Source organism: Dendrobates tinctorius, unplaced genomic scaffold, assembly GCF_039654945.1.
Source record: "Dendrobates tinctorius isolate UK_male_01 unplaced genomic scaffold, ASM3965494v1 ptg000309l, whole genome shotgun sequence".
Lineage (NCBI taxonomy): Eukaryota > Metazoa > Chordata > Amphibia > Anura > Dendrobatidae > Dendrobates > Dendrobates tinctorius.
The window spans coordinates 3,645,133-3,659,844 of record NW_027361976.1 but is presented as its reverse complement, the minus strand read 5'-3'; the positions used below and the strand labels follow the sequence as shown (position 1 = coordinate 3,659,844).

General features: G+C 42.7%; 1 protein-coding gene across 3 annotated transcripts in view; it reads left to right on the top strand.

Annotated features, from left to right (window-relative positions):
* The window catches only part of LOC141073651 (A-kinase anchor protein 17B-like), a 111,224-nt gene that overhangs the window by 55,248 nt on the left and 41,264 nt on the right, over positions 1–14,712 (top strand). For all 3 annotated transcript variants that reach the window (XM_073560971.1, XM_073560972.1, XM_073560970.1), the window contains exons 2-3: positions 7,207–7,964; positions 9,407–9,531. In XM_073560971.1, the coding sequence (XP_073417072.1) occupies positions 7,212–7,964; positions 9,407–9,531 (878 nt within the window). In that variant the 5' untranslated portion in view covers positions 7,207–7,211. The remainder of the gene's footprint in view (positions 1–7,206; positions 7,965–9,406; positions 9,532–14,712) is intronic.

Genomic DNA, 14,712 nt, shown 5'->3' with positions numbered 1-14,712 from the left:
TGTCTGCCATTTCCTAGCAGCAGTATAACACTTTCTGCACGGTGGACCCCAGGCGGCGAACGCACTTATTTAGTGCGTTCCATCGTCCCTAACAGGAGCAGCACTGCCAGAGCACTGCAAAATGACCTGCAGGCCACAAATGAGTATGTGTCTGCACAAACGGTTAGAAACAGACTTCATGAGGATGGTCTGAGTGCCTGACGTCCACAGATGGGGGTTGTACTCAGTGCAACACCGTGTGGCCCTCCAAAGAAATGCCACCCCACACCATTAGGGACCCATTGCCAAACCGGTCATGCTGAAGGATGTTGCAGGCAGCAACCCGCTCTCCACGGCATCTCCAGATTCTGTCACATCTGTCACTTGTGCTCAGTGTGAATCTGCTTTCATCTGTGAAGAGCACAGGGCACCAGTGGCGGAATTTGCCAATCCTGGTGTTCTGTAGCAAATACTAAGCGTAATGCACGGTGTTGGGCTGGGGGCACATCCAGAAAGCATTGGTACTGAGATGTGGTCTGTGGTCCCCACCTGCAGAAACACTCCTTTTATTGAGGGTGTCTTGATAATTTGCCAATAATTTCCATTTGTTGTCTATTCCATTTGCACAACAGCATGTGAAATTGATTGTCACTCAGTTTTGCTTCCTAAGTGGACTGTTTGATTTCAGAGAAGTTTGATTTACTTGGAGTTATATTCTGTTGTTTAAGTGTTCCCTTTATTTTTTGAGCAGTGTATATTTACTCAGAAAATTGGTGACATGTTCAATACTTATTTCACCTGCTGTATATAACAAATATTTGCATTCTGACACTTTTTTCATCAGAGAAACTTTTTTCCAGCATTGGTAGACCTTGTAAAAACATAGAAATTTTCATGTCTATTTTCATAGATTTTTGTTTTGTATGGTTTCTTATTATTTAAAGATGGTTTTTCAGGGAGGGTTTGTGCTAATATTTTGTGAACAAGACCCTACAGGGTAACTCCTTGATATTATTATTTTTTTTTTTTATTTTTTTTTAACGTGCATAGTTTATCTATATATTCCATAATGTTTGCAGCCCAGGTTGCTTGTTCACCAATGTTCTACAGCTGCTACTCATCGTATGGTTCACACACACAGGTCATATTTGCCTGAAGTAGTATACAGTATTTTGTATTGGATTTGCTGAGATTTGGTATTACACGCAAGTATGGAGTTGTGACTGGTAATGGACACGTCTACATTGAAAAGGAGGAGGAAAGTTATCATAGTGGTTACGGTCTCACAATGAGGACACAATCTTGATGGTTACTTGCAATATTGAAGCACAAAGCTTGAAAGTTACACCCCAGAGTACAGGCTCAGAGCTTGGAAGTTACACTTCATACCTGGGTACAGAGCTTTGTAGTTACTAGGAGGGACAGTCTTGTAAAACAGGTTTTGTTACAATACACACTGGCAGTGAATGTGACTCACACTTGAGGTTGCAGGCCTAGCAGGCTGACTCAGCCAGTATCTCAAGTCTAGCTGGAAAATTGAGCACAGACACTACTTTGTTGACTTCAAAAAGCTTTACTCCTATTGAGGTACTGCAGTTACTGACTCTCAGTAAAGGCACCATCTATAACTTGCTGGTTTCATGTCACAAATGAGGCATGAAGCTTGGAGGTTATATTCTGTCACACTTTGTTACTTAGCACTTGCACTACTAGAAGGCACAGAACTTGGTGGTTGCACACTAACTATAATAGACTCTTATGGCTATCAGATGCCTGTGGTCGCCGATACCCAGCCCAACTGCTCTGCAGCTTCATTCTTGTACTATCTCACTGATGTAGGGCACAAACTATTCTACAAACTCTCTCTCTATTCCCAGGTTTCCCTATGTGGTCCACCTTCTCACTTTCCTCAGGGCATGGGAAGGGTCAATGCAGTTCCATCCCTTACTTCATTCTCTTGCCACAGCCAATCACAGCTTCTCCCACTGTGGCTACAGCCCCAGCTTCAATATACAACATAAGGCTAATAAATGGTATGCAAAGGGTTTTGCTGGAATGTCTTTACTATCAACATAACGACATCTATTGGTGGTTGTCATTGTATGGGTGAAAGTTAATGACCGCTTATTTATTATGCGTTGCTTATATAGCGCTATCATATTCCGCAGCGTTTTACAGAAATCCTCATCACTGTCCTCATAGGGGATTTAGATTGTGAACCCCAGTCAGTATGTCTTTGGAGTGTCGGAGGAAACCGGAGAACCCGGAGGAAACCCATGCAAACACGATTATAAATAAGGACTTGTGTATAGGCGTCAGAAGTCTGTACAGCAGTGTATATTTATGGAATCTACCTCTATATCTTTAGAATGGAGAAAAACATGCTACATGCACTGCCATCCAAGATCTGCAACAGTCCATTTGGATGGTTATTTTCTCCTAAAAGGAGCTTTCCACAGTCTTTTCCTTTGTCGATCTGCTGTTTAAAGGGATGAATAATAAATAAAATATCAGAACTCATCACATCAGTCCTACAGTGATGACATTAGATCAGTTACATAATGGTATCAGCGGTGATGTTTGCATGTGCACTACCTGAAGGCTGTGGCTTGTGGCAGCTGGTGGTTAATATATGGTACTTGTGTCACTCCATGAGAGAGATGTGCCGGAGTAGGGGCCCAGTCCGTAAAGTGTATATAAAGAACTCGGGGGTATGCAATGAAATTCTGAAAGTTTAATGTAGCAATCCAGTTACAAAATATGTTAACCTTTCTGCACTCACGACTATGGTCACTATACCTTTGCACTATTCTTCCTAAATTGCTCCATTCACGGCAATCCATTGCTTCCTGGTGAAGGTAACTTAGGTCCGAAACGTTAATATATTTTGTAATTGGATGGCTATGTGGCGCCCCTGAGGGTTCAGTCGCCACAGAGGTAATGCACCTCCTCCTGAGGTGTAGTATCCCACTCCGCAGGTATGATGGAACACCTGACCAGACTCCACCACTCGCATCCCACACAAACACAGTAGTGTAGCAGAGCAACCTTCATGGTTCCCTGCTTGGAACACGAAGAGTGCTGGGAGGTGGGTGGAGCTTAGACTGTACAAGAGAGCGGGAGAATATTAGGAAAGGGTCAGTCTGTGAGAGAGGATCCCCTGAGAGGGATGGAGTGAAGGAAGTGCTGCAGCAGACTCCTGTGACCTGGAGCTGCTGGCACAGGAAAGAGCCATAGAAAGCCTGATTCTTCAGAAGGAAGATAGTTTAGTACGGAAAGTAAGGAGAAGAAGAGAACTAAGGACTAGGGTCAGAGTAGAGCCCTTCCTCGTTTGAAGCGCATGGCCGGGGTCCGGTCCCCGAGGTTGTATGGATTCTGATGTTCCTGCAGCAGACACTGGAGGAATAGAAGTCTTCAGCACTTTATTCCCATCTAAGACTTGGGGGCACAACAGCAACGTGGGTGAGCCGGGACATGATAGCAAGAAGTCCCCGAAGCAGGCTACAGCTGTCTGCCGTACAAGTAGAGTTCTAAGTAACATCGAGAAGGAGGAACTTGAGTTTAATACGCATCTACAAGTACTTCAGATTAGGCGCTAGTGTGGAGACGTTCAGAGAAGGCATATGTTGGAGGAGTGCTGGAAAGGTGTACTTTACCTGGCCTGGGAGTTGGCTGAGCCCCTGACCTGGAGAACAAGGCACCGAAGCGGGCATCTGTGTGCACCAGACTGTGAGTAAAGCCTTTGGAACTAAATGCCTTTGTGTCCACTTATTCTTGCGCCTTACACCCGGCTCTGCTACATCTACTTCTTTACACCATCTCCCCACTTGCCAACCTCATCTACCCTGCCCTGGGACTACAGCTCCACCTGTGGGGAGCTTCAACATCATTGCTGCACCACACCATCTGTCCCAGAGAAGCAACCCTGCAGCGCTGGTCAAACTGACCAGAGACCACAGGTGGCGTCACGAATCATCTCAACAACTTTATCTCCCTCACTCTCTACCCCTTTTACATTGACTGCCTCATGCCACGGACCGGGTCACTGCCACTGTGACATCTCCCATAGAAATCAACGGGCCCGGCACCGAGTACCCCACGGCCTCTGGGGGGCGAGTCAGCTACAATAAACTTAAATGATGTCATTATATACCCGAGTGCTGAGCATGTGATTAACATATATAGAGGAAAGCCTCCACATCAATTAGAGCAGGGGCTGCAAGGACTCGTGGCACTTAGGATAAATGTATGATGTGGAGGGATATTGTTAGGAATATGCTGTGTGTAACCATTTTGTTTTACTGTATGTTGCATTAATTGTCTGATGAGGTATCCTCATTGATGTGGTAAAGGGTTAATAGTCCCTGTTGTCATGTAACAGAAGCAGGTGATCGCCCTGATTGGCTGGCCTGGCTAGCAGCTGTTAATTTGGATTGGTTGGAAAAAGTGTGGGAAGGTGCTATATTTATAGCCCCTCCCTCAGGAATTCTCCTCAGTTGTCTGTGAGGAGATGAAGCAACTGTCACCCGCTCACCAGGCCTCTTTGTTATTCTTTATTACAGGATGGAGCGTCGTCGTCAAGAGGCTTTACTTAAGGGGAAAGTTAGTCGTTTTAAAGTACACCCTTTAGTTTATTGGTCTTTTAACCCCTTCCCGACATTTGACATACTATCCCATCCATATGCCCTGGGCCTTAATGCCCATGGACGGGATAGTACGTCATAGCGATCAGCTGCGCTCACGGGGGGAGCGCAGCTAATCGCAGCCGGGTGTCAGGTAATTATCACAGCTGACACCCGGCACTATGTGCCAGGAGCAGTTTCGGACCGCTCCTGACCCATTAACCCCCGGCACACTGCAATCAAATATGATCGCAGTGTTCCGGGGGTGTAGGGGAAGCATTGCGCAGTGAGGGGGCTCCCTGAGTGCTTCCCTGAGACCCTCAGAACAACGCGATTGTCGCAGGGTCCTGCAGGGAGGTGGCTTCTCAGTGCCTGCTAAGAGCAGGCGCTGAGAAACCTCCTGCACTGCCTGTCAGATCCCTGATCTGAAACAGTGCAGTGCAAAGTGTCAGATCAGCGATCTGACTTTATATAGTAATGTTCCACCCTGGGACAATGTAATAAAGTAAAAAAATTTTAAAAATTCCTAAATAAAGATAAAAATATTCCCCAAAAAATTAATTTCTTTATGTAAATAAAAAAACAAACAATAAAAGTGCACATATTTAGTATCGCTGCGTCCGTAACGACCCGCCCTATAAAACTGTCCCACTAGTTAACCCCTTTAGTAAACCCCTTCAAAAAAAGGCAGAAAAACAATGCTTTATCATACCGCCGAACAAAAAGTGCAATAACACGCGATCAAAAAGACATATAAATAAACATGGTATCGCTGAAAACGTCATCTTGTCCCGCAAAAAACAAGCCACCATACAGCACCATCAGTGAAAAAACAAAAAAGTTATAGCTCGCAGAATAAAGCGAAGCAAAAATAATTTTTTATATAAAATTGTTTTTATTGTAAAAAAGCGCCAAAACATAAAAAAATTTATATAAATGAAGTATCGCTGTCATCGTTCGAACCCGAAGAATAAAACTGCTTTATCAATTTTACCACACGCGGAACGGTGTAAATTCCCCCCCCGTCCCAAAAAAGAAATTAATGAATTGCTGGTTTTTGTTCATTCTGTGTCCCAAAAATTGGAATAAAAAGCGATCAAAAAATGTCATGTGCCCGGAAATAGTACCAAAAAAAACAACTCGTCCCGCAAAAAAAAGACCTCACTTGATTGTGGGCCAATACATGAAAAAATTATAGCTCTCAAAATGTGGTGATGCAAAAACTATTTTTTGCAGAAAAAGGTATCTCTTTTAGCGTGTGACAGCTGCCAAACATAAAAACCCGCCATAAATAGTAAATCAAACCCCCCTTTATCACCCCCTTAGTTAGGGAAAAATAATGAAATTAAAAAATGTATTTATTTCCATTTTCCCACTAGGGCTAGGGTTAGGGCTGAGATTAGGGTTAGGGGTGTGTTGGGGTTAGGGTTGGAGTTAGAATTGGGGGGTTTCCACTGTTCAGGCACATCAGGTTCTCTCCAAACGCGACATGACATCTGATCTCAATTCCAGCCAATTCTGCGTTGAAAAAGTCAAACGGTGCTCCTTTGCTTCCAAGCTCTGCCATGCGCCCAAACAGTGTTTTACCCCCACATATGGGGTATCGGCCTACTAGGACAAATTGGACAGCAACTTTTGGGGTCCAATTTCTCCTGTTACTCTTGGGAAAATAAAAAATTGGACACTAAAAAATCATGTTTGTGGAAAAAATGATTTTTTTTTATGATTTTTTTTATTTTCACGCATGGGCATTATAAACTTCTGTGAAGCACTTGGGGGTTCAAAGTGCTCACCACATATCTAGATAAGTTCCTTGGGGGTATAGTTTCCAAAATGGGGTCACTTGTGGGGGGCTTCCACTGTTCAGGCACATCAGGGGCTCTCCAAACGTGACATGGCGTCTGACCTCAATTCCAGCCAATTTTGCGTTGAAAAAGTCAAACGGCGCTCCTTCCGAGCTCTGCCATGCACCCAAACAGTGGTTTACCCCCACATATGGGGTATCAGCGTACTCGAGACAAATTGCACAATAACTTTTTGAGTCCAATTTCTCCTGTTGCCCTTGGTAAATTAAAAAAAAAATTGGAGCTTAAGTAATTTTTTTGTGAAAAAAAAATTAAATGTTCATTTTTAAAACATTCAAAAAATTCATGTGAAGCACCTGAAGGGTAAATAAACATCTTGAATGTGGTTTTGAGCACCTTCTGGGGTGCAGTTTTTAGAATTGTCCCGCATATTTTTATTGCCTGTTTACTAAGGGGATTAATAGGACCTACGATCCCATGTCGTCTCTATGGGACTGGCAAGGATCAAGGAGCAGTGGTGCTAAAACTGTAGGGGATATAACAACTGAGCAAATGATAAATATTTATTTTATTCCTTTCCCTACTGTTGGGCACCATTCCTAAAATTCTAGCCAACTCTTTTACTGTAGTTTGGCGAAATGAGACTGTGTATGTCTCTAAATGGAATCAGTGGTATAATGTACATCAGTCCTATTACAGTTCTGTACAAAATGGAGCCATACAATAGAGACGTGCTTGATTCGTATATGTGTATGACTGCAATCGAGGCCTCTAATATATTGTCTTCTGTTTTGTTACAGATCATATGAACACAATGACAATTACTCCAGTATACGATGACTCTGAAGCAGTGGAGCTAAGTGCCAGTCACCATCTTTATCTTAAACCCAAGGCAAAGTTAATCATCTCGATCATACTTCCGGAAGAAGCAGATCAATGCAGACCAATATCAAACATGGATATTTTAGAAGAAATAAAAAACCTGGTTACCCCAGAGCATTTCAGTTGTCTCAGGGTTTCCAAAACCTCAAAAGAGTTTGTCCGACTTGAAGGTGAAGCAGATACTAAACATTTGGCTAACAGATTTTTGGAAAAGCTTAATGACCAAAATTTGCCGATCAGTTGCCTTGCCAAACCATTACACATCATAGCAATTGAGGCACCAGCTGAACTTCCAGTCAATGATAGCACTAAAAAATTACTGACAGAAATAAAAGATGATTCTGAAAATTGCACTACACCATCCTGTCTTCATTTGGAGGGTTTGCCATGTAAATGGTTTTTACCTTTGGGCACAAGCACTGAAAAGCCAAGCGAAGAGGTTTTAAGAAGCACTTTTGAAAAGTTTGGAAATATAGTAAATATTGACATACCTATGCTTGATCCATATAGAGAAGATGGCAGTGGAAACCAGCCAGGTCCTGGTGGTCTACAAGCTTTTGATGCTTTCCTCCAGTATGAAGAAATATCAAGTACTATCAATGCTGTGCGTTCACTCCAAGGGATGAAGCTTATGCTTACTGCAGAAGATGGAAAATCTGTGGCGTGTGATATTAAGGTGAAAATCAGGCAAATTATAAGGGTCTGATCACAAGTATCAAATTAGACACAGATTTCCGCACAAACTGCAGACAAATCCATGGCAAATCCAATGTCAATATGGCTTCCAATTATCATGTGTGTGAATGAGATCCAACAAAAAATATTTTGTGAAAATTTTTTTTTCTGCACTATGGAAGAAAAGTTGCGCGTGAGTGATGTCACATGTCGGCGGCAGCTAATAAACAGCCTCTCTTTAGCTGTAGCTCATCAGTAATCTGTCAGGACGGCATCATTTTGATGAATCTGGTGCAGTGAATACCACAAGACAAAAAAAGAAAAGTGACGTGCAAAAAAAAGCAAAATGCAAATGATGAATTGCATCTATAAAGTATAGAAACTGGTCCAGACAAAATTTGAAGGAGCTCCTCATTGCATCTGATCTCATGGCTTCTTTTATATTCTTCATCTGCACTACAAAAATAAAAGCAGATTCTGATTTTTGTATGAGCTTTGCTTTAGTTTTAGTTGGGTGCACGGTTACAGCCACCGCTCTGTATTTTCTGTAATGGCGTTATTTCTGGTGACAGGTTCCCTTTAAGTAAGGGCGGAAAATCCTATAATGCTATTATTCATACAGTCACGAGTCACGCTAAAGTGCTGGCACCCTAGAAATTGTACTAGGAAAAGTATTTTTCATAGAAAATTATTACAATACACTCGTTTTGTCACACACGTTTATTTCATTTGTGTGTATTGGAACAACACAAAAAATGAGGGGAAAAAAAGCAAATTTGACATTTCACACAAACCACAAAATGGGACAGACAAAATTGTTGGCACCCGCAACTTCATATTTGGTTACACACCCTCTGGAATAAATACCGTAACTGCAATCAATCGCTTCCTATAACCATCAACAAGCTTCTTACACCTCTCAACTGGAATTTTGGAGCACTTTTCTTTTGCAAACTGATCCAGGTCTCTCATATTGAAGGGTGCCTTCTCCCAACAGTAATTTTAAGATCTCTCCTCAGTTCAATGGGAGTTAGATCCGGACTCATTACTGGCCACTTCAGAACTCTCCAACTCTTTGGTTCCATCCATTATGTTCAACTTAATTTTTTTCCCTCTGTTTTTTGTGTTGTTCCAATACACGTAAAAGAAATAACCGTGTGTAACAAAATATGTAATCACAATAATTTTCTGGGAAAAATACTTTTGGCTATGAATGTGTATATAAGACACTAGAACACTACCAATACCAAGTTTTACTTCTCAGAATTTTGCAAAAAATACAGGGCAAAGATGCTACCTAAGGACATAATAATAATCACCCACTTCTTCCATTTATTTATAAAAGAAGTTCTGATTGACTAAATTATAGAAAATGATAGTTTTGGACAACATAATAATTCCAATAACTTTTTTTTTATTTTATCTTTTTCAATGTTTAATTAGATATCCATTGATGAAAACGATCACTTTAGTGAGGAGGCCATAAATAAAAGGAATGCTGAACGCCTCAAACTGCAAGAACTGGAGCAGCAGCGGAAAGAAGAAAAAGAGGCGGAAGAAGCTGAGAGGTGGGATACAGTATCTGGTAAATGGTGCATTTCTGTGTTTTTATTGTATCAGGACTGATATTGAACTTAATTGTGTGCACTTGTCTATGATGTGATCTTACAGCTCTTGTGCATCAGTCTCTGGTACCTCATTGTAGTATCTAGGCTTTTAAATTTGCAAAATTATGCAGAAAGTGTCATGATCACATTTGCATATCAGACCTCACTCGTACCAAAATGTTACTTATGCGATGTCCACTAAATGTTTTGCTCCCAAAAATAAAAAAAAACCTTTACACGCCTTCCGTGTCGGCACTCGTGGTCCCGGGGCTCTCGTTCGGTTGTTGTGATGTGGTGCCCGGAACCCAATCAGCGCCGGCTTCACTGTCCCCGCATTTGTACGGATTGGACATGAAGAGGAAATCAGATCACCTGCAGCCCGGACTTCCTCTTCATGTTCAATTTGTATGAAGGCGGAGACAGTGAAACCGGCGCTGATTGGGCGCCTGGCACCTTGTGTCACAACGCTCCACGAGAGCCAACACCGTTGGAATGGCGCCAGCACGAAGGTGAGTATATATAATTTTTTTTTTTTTAATGAGGGCCAAACATTTAGTTCACGAAGGGGTTGTCCTAGTAGTGGACAACCACTTTAATTGGGTGGAAGTTCCTTCAGCCGCTCAGCTCGTGCAACCTCTGTTCAGGTCCCGAAAGTTTCCTCTCCTGCACTGCATAGATCGGTGTATGACAGGAGGAGAGAGGGCCGTTATTTCTGTGTGTCAACGTTCTCCTCCATCATGGGAAGCTGCCTCTGGGACTATAATATTATTATTATTTTTTTTTTTTTTTTTTTTTTTTACCAATAAATGAGTCTTAGGCCAGGTTCACACGTTCAGTATTTGGTCAGTATTTTACGTCACTATCTGTAAGTCAAAACCAGGAGAGGAACAATCAGAAAAAAGTATAATAGAAACACGTCACCACTTCTGCATTTTTCACCTGTTCCTGATTTTGGCTTACAAATGCTGATGTAAAATACTGATCAAATACTGAACGTGTAAACATGGTGTTATATTCCAAAAAATATGGTACCATTCTTTTTTCTATCTTTGTTTATGCCATTGACTTTAAGTGGAGCAAAAGGGGTGCATGCTTGACAGCCACGCATGTTAATTTCTCCTAGCCTTCTTACAACAGCCTTAACATTTACATTTTCTGACTACTAGCCATTTGCGGGCTTGATTATTGTGGCATGACTTGCAGTTAACAGCACTTACTTATTTTGTCATGAAATGTACTAAATAACAAGGAAATAAATCCAACCTTGAAAAAGTGCCCAAAAAATGCAATTGCAACACTGTTTTCTGAGTATCATTTTTACATCATTAATTGCATTTTGAAAATGATCTGTCATCATCACCCATGATTGTCCATTTCAGTGCAATTATGGTGATATGAAACTTGCATAGTAATTAAAAAAAAAAAAAAAAATACCGGTAATTCAGATGTTTCTTAGAAAAAAGTTTGGGTTTTTTGTTGCCATTTTCCAAACCCTTTAACACTTTTTCTTTTTCATCAATGTAGCTGTGTGAGGTCTGTATTTCTGCGCGCTGACATGACATTTCCAAATCCTCCCGGCAGCGGGGGCTCTAATTGCAGGCATCGGGCAGGTTCAGAACGCTATTAATCTGCAGATTATCCCCATATCTGAAAGCTAATGGCGGTTTTTCACATGACCGCTTCCCATTAAGGCTATGTACACACAATAGCTTTTTCAAGTGGGTACGCTGTGGAAAAGCACTAAATATAAGATAAAAGAATGCACACGTGCACTGCAAACTGACTTTTGTGAATGTGTTCAGTCTTGTTTGCTTCTTTTAACTACTTCAGGTTTCCAAAGACTTCAGGTGACTTTTGCTTGCTTAATTACAATACAAGTTTAAAAAAAAAAAGCCAGCGGTGCAACACTTCGTAAAAAAAAAAAAAAAAAAAAACACTAAACAGATGCTTTAAGACAATAGTCGTGGGCATGTCCTGAAGCATATTTCTCTTCAAACATTTATTGAGTTTGCATATGTCTTAAAGACATCAGGTGATCATGCCATAAATGGCTCTGAGCACTGCTGTTAGGAACAGATGTCAGCAATTTAACATGGCCAGCGTCAACCACGTGCAGAAAGACCTTGGCTCCTTCGCTTTTTCCACACTTATGGACCACAGCGGGATGTTCAGTTTCATCTATGTATGAAGGGGTAAAGGCTATTGACATTTTGCACCCTTACTTTTTCCATTGCATGTATTGCGCACCAAGAAAAAAAACACTTTTTTTTTTGTATTTGCCTTTATTTTGTTTCCCCTTAGGCTATGTGCTCACAATGCGTTTTTGATGCGTTTTCATGGTGTTTTATTACGCATGTTAATGGGCCAAAAACGCAATGGAATACTTATGCAAGGTAATTCAACGACAATCCTGAAGTGTTGTGCACGTGATCAGTAAATTTCCTTCTGTATTTGCAGTGTTTTATTTTCTGCAGCATTTCAATTCTTTTTGCGTTTCTGCAGAATTTTTGACTCATTGACTTCAATTGAGTCAGTCAAATCTGCAGCAAACCGCAGGTGTAAAAAGGTTTGCGTCTTTGTTGCGTATTTACTGCTTATTTGCTGCAGACTTGCTGTGAATTGTCACAGTAAATGATGTCAGAAGGAGGAAGAGTGTGTGGGCAGAGAATATGTGCGTGTCTGCCTCTGTCTGTGTGTGTGTGTGTACCCATGCAACGAACAGCTCATAGTTATTGCACTTGGGCGTCGTCTGATGGGACTACTACTCCCATTCGGCTACGTATTTTGTCACATATAACAGAGCCGATGATGGGAGAATAGTCTTATCAGGCGCCTGTGTTCAATTGTAAAAAAAAATCTAAACATTTACATAATTACATACATATTCACATACAAAATACATACTCACCAAACGCCTAATCCCCGACGCCCGCGTCTCCTGCTAGCAATCAAAAATAATAAACCAATATAGACTCCCTTTTCCGCCGTAGTCCATTTAATACCGAGTGTCCCACAGCGATCTCACGTGTAGAACAGTCACATTGGGAGATGTGACTGCTCTACCCAGCCTCCGGCAATACACTGACAGGAGGTTATTGCTCCCACAGTATATCACCAGAAAGAGTTCACCAGAGTTCATCAGCTGATCACCTCCAGTTCTCACGCAGCGGTGCGGTAAGTGAGAGCACCAGAGCTGATGAACTCCGGTGAACTCTTACGGCAGCACAGTGATACACTACGGGAGCGATTACCTCCTGTCTGTGTATCGCCGGAAGCCTGGTAGAGCAGTTACATCTTCCGATGTGTCTGCTCTATATGTGAGATCCACATGGGACACTCTGTATTAAATGGACTGTGTTGGACAGGATAGTATATGTTGGTTTATTATTTTTTTATTGTTTGCAGGAGACGAGGACGTCTGGGATTAGGCGTTAAGTAAGTATGGTAAATTTAGATTCAATAAAGGAGTCTGTGTGATTATTTCCAATAAAGGACTTTATTCTGGGTGTCTGTGTTTTATACAATATCACTATGTGGTGTGAGGCAGTGACCCCTGTTACAGCTAGGGGGCGCTGTACATTCTCCCCAGGATGCGCAAGGAGGCGTATTGAGGCTATAGGAATGCATTGCGGTCACAGGAGTAGCTGGGATTGCAATAGTGAAGCAGTAACCGATGTCACAGGTAGGGTTCACTGTGTGTTCTCCCCAGGATGTGCATGGAAGCGTACGAAGTCCATAGGTGTGCATGGCAGTCACGGGCATAGCGGTGACTGCAATGCAGATAAGAAATAATAGAAATAAATGTAATCTTGGACATGCTATGGTCCCCAAGACAGATTTAGGGAAAACCTGCTCCGGGTTTTGTGTTTTGAAACTGACTGCAGTATGGTAGTGGTGCAGTCCTTTTCATTTCTGGTCCGGGTTTTCCATGTGGCCTAAGGTCACAGGTTTGTTTGTAAAAACACCTGCAGCATAACATTGGGGGGTGTCAGAATCAGAGTGGAGTTTGCTTGGTGTGGAGCAGACAGCCTGCAGGGGCACGGCCTGTGTGAGAGTAACACGGAGCCCAGAAGAACAACTACTGGCACCCACAGGTTACAGCGGCGCGGTAGACTACGGCAACTGGTGGACTGGCGTATTTATCGGCTGCAAACTGGAAGGTATGGTTCCTGGCTGCGATCCGGAAGATATCAGGTGTTATGTAGTGCTGTGAAATGGACACTGATGCTTTGCTATATGATTTGCACTTGTGTGTGAATTGGACTTTAATACTGTGAGGAAACAGATTAAAGAGACTTTTATGTTTGAACTTTGTGGGTCACTGCCTCATCACTGCATGCGGTGCTACTGCTGCCTTACATATGGTGGAGAATGTGGGCAGTGTGAATTGAGGCATACCACAAAGCGTTCTACATGTCTGTGATCAGGCCTGCAACGCTGCAGCTCAAGCCGGCTGACAAGATGGAGGAAATTCTTAGACAGTTGGCTGCCGCTCAAGTGCAACAGCAGAAGTTGCAGGAGTATCAGCAGCAGCATTCAACAATTTATTTCTTTAGCAGATTGCAGCTCTGCGAGAGGCAGGTTCCCCAGCAACCATATACCGGTTGGAAGCCCGGTACAATTTCTGCTCAGCGCTGAGTAAGATGGCACCTGAGGACGACATGGAGGCTTTTCTCACTATCTTCAAACGCACTGCGGAGAGGGAGAGCTTGCCGGTGGCTCATTGGGCTGAGGTGGTGTCCAACTTCTTGATGGGAGATGCACAGAAGGCCTACCTTGACCACGGTCGGGACGATGCCCTGGACTATGGGAAGCTGAAAGGTGAGATCCTTGCCCGACTGGAGGTTAATACATATGTGCGGGCCCAACGGGTGTTCCAGTGGTCCTTTTCCGAGACTCGCCCTGCCTGATCTCAGGCCTATGACTTGCTGCAACTGGTTAAAAAATTGCTCCAGCCTGAGACATTAACCTCATCCCAGATGGTAGACAGGGTGGTGGTAGACCAGCTGGTGAGGGCACTGCCAGCGGCCATACAGCGTTGGGTGGGACAATATGCTGTACTCTGGCGTCCGAGCTCAGGTGGAATAATGAAGCGTTGGTGGCAACATTCTGGGAGGGCATCTCTGGAAACATAAAGGATGA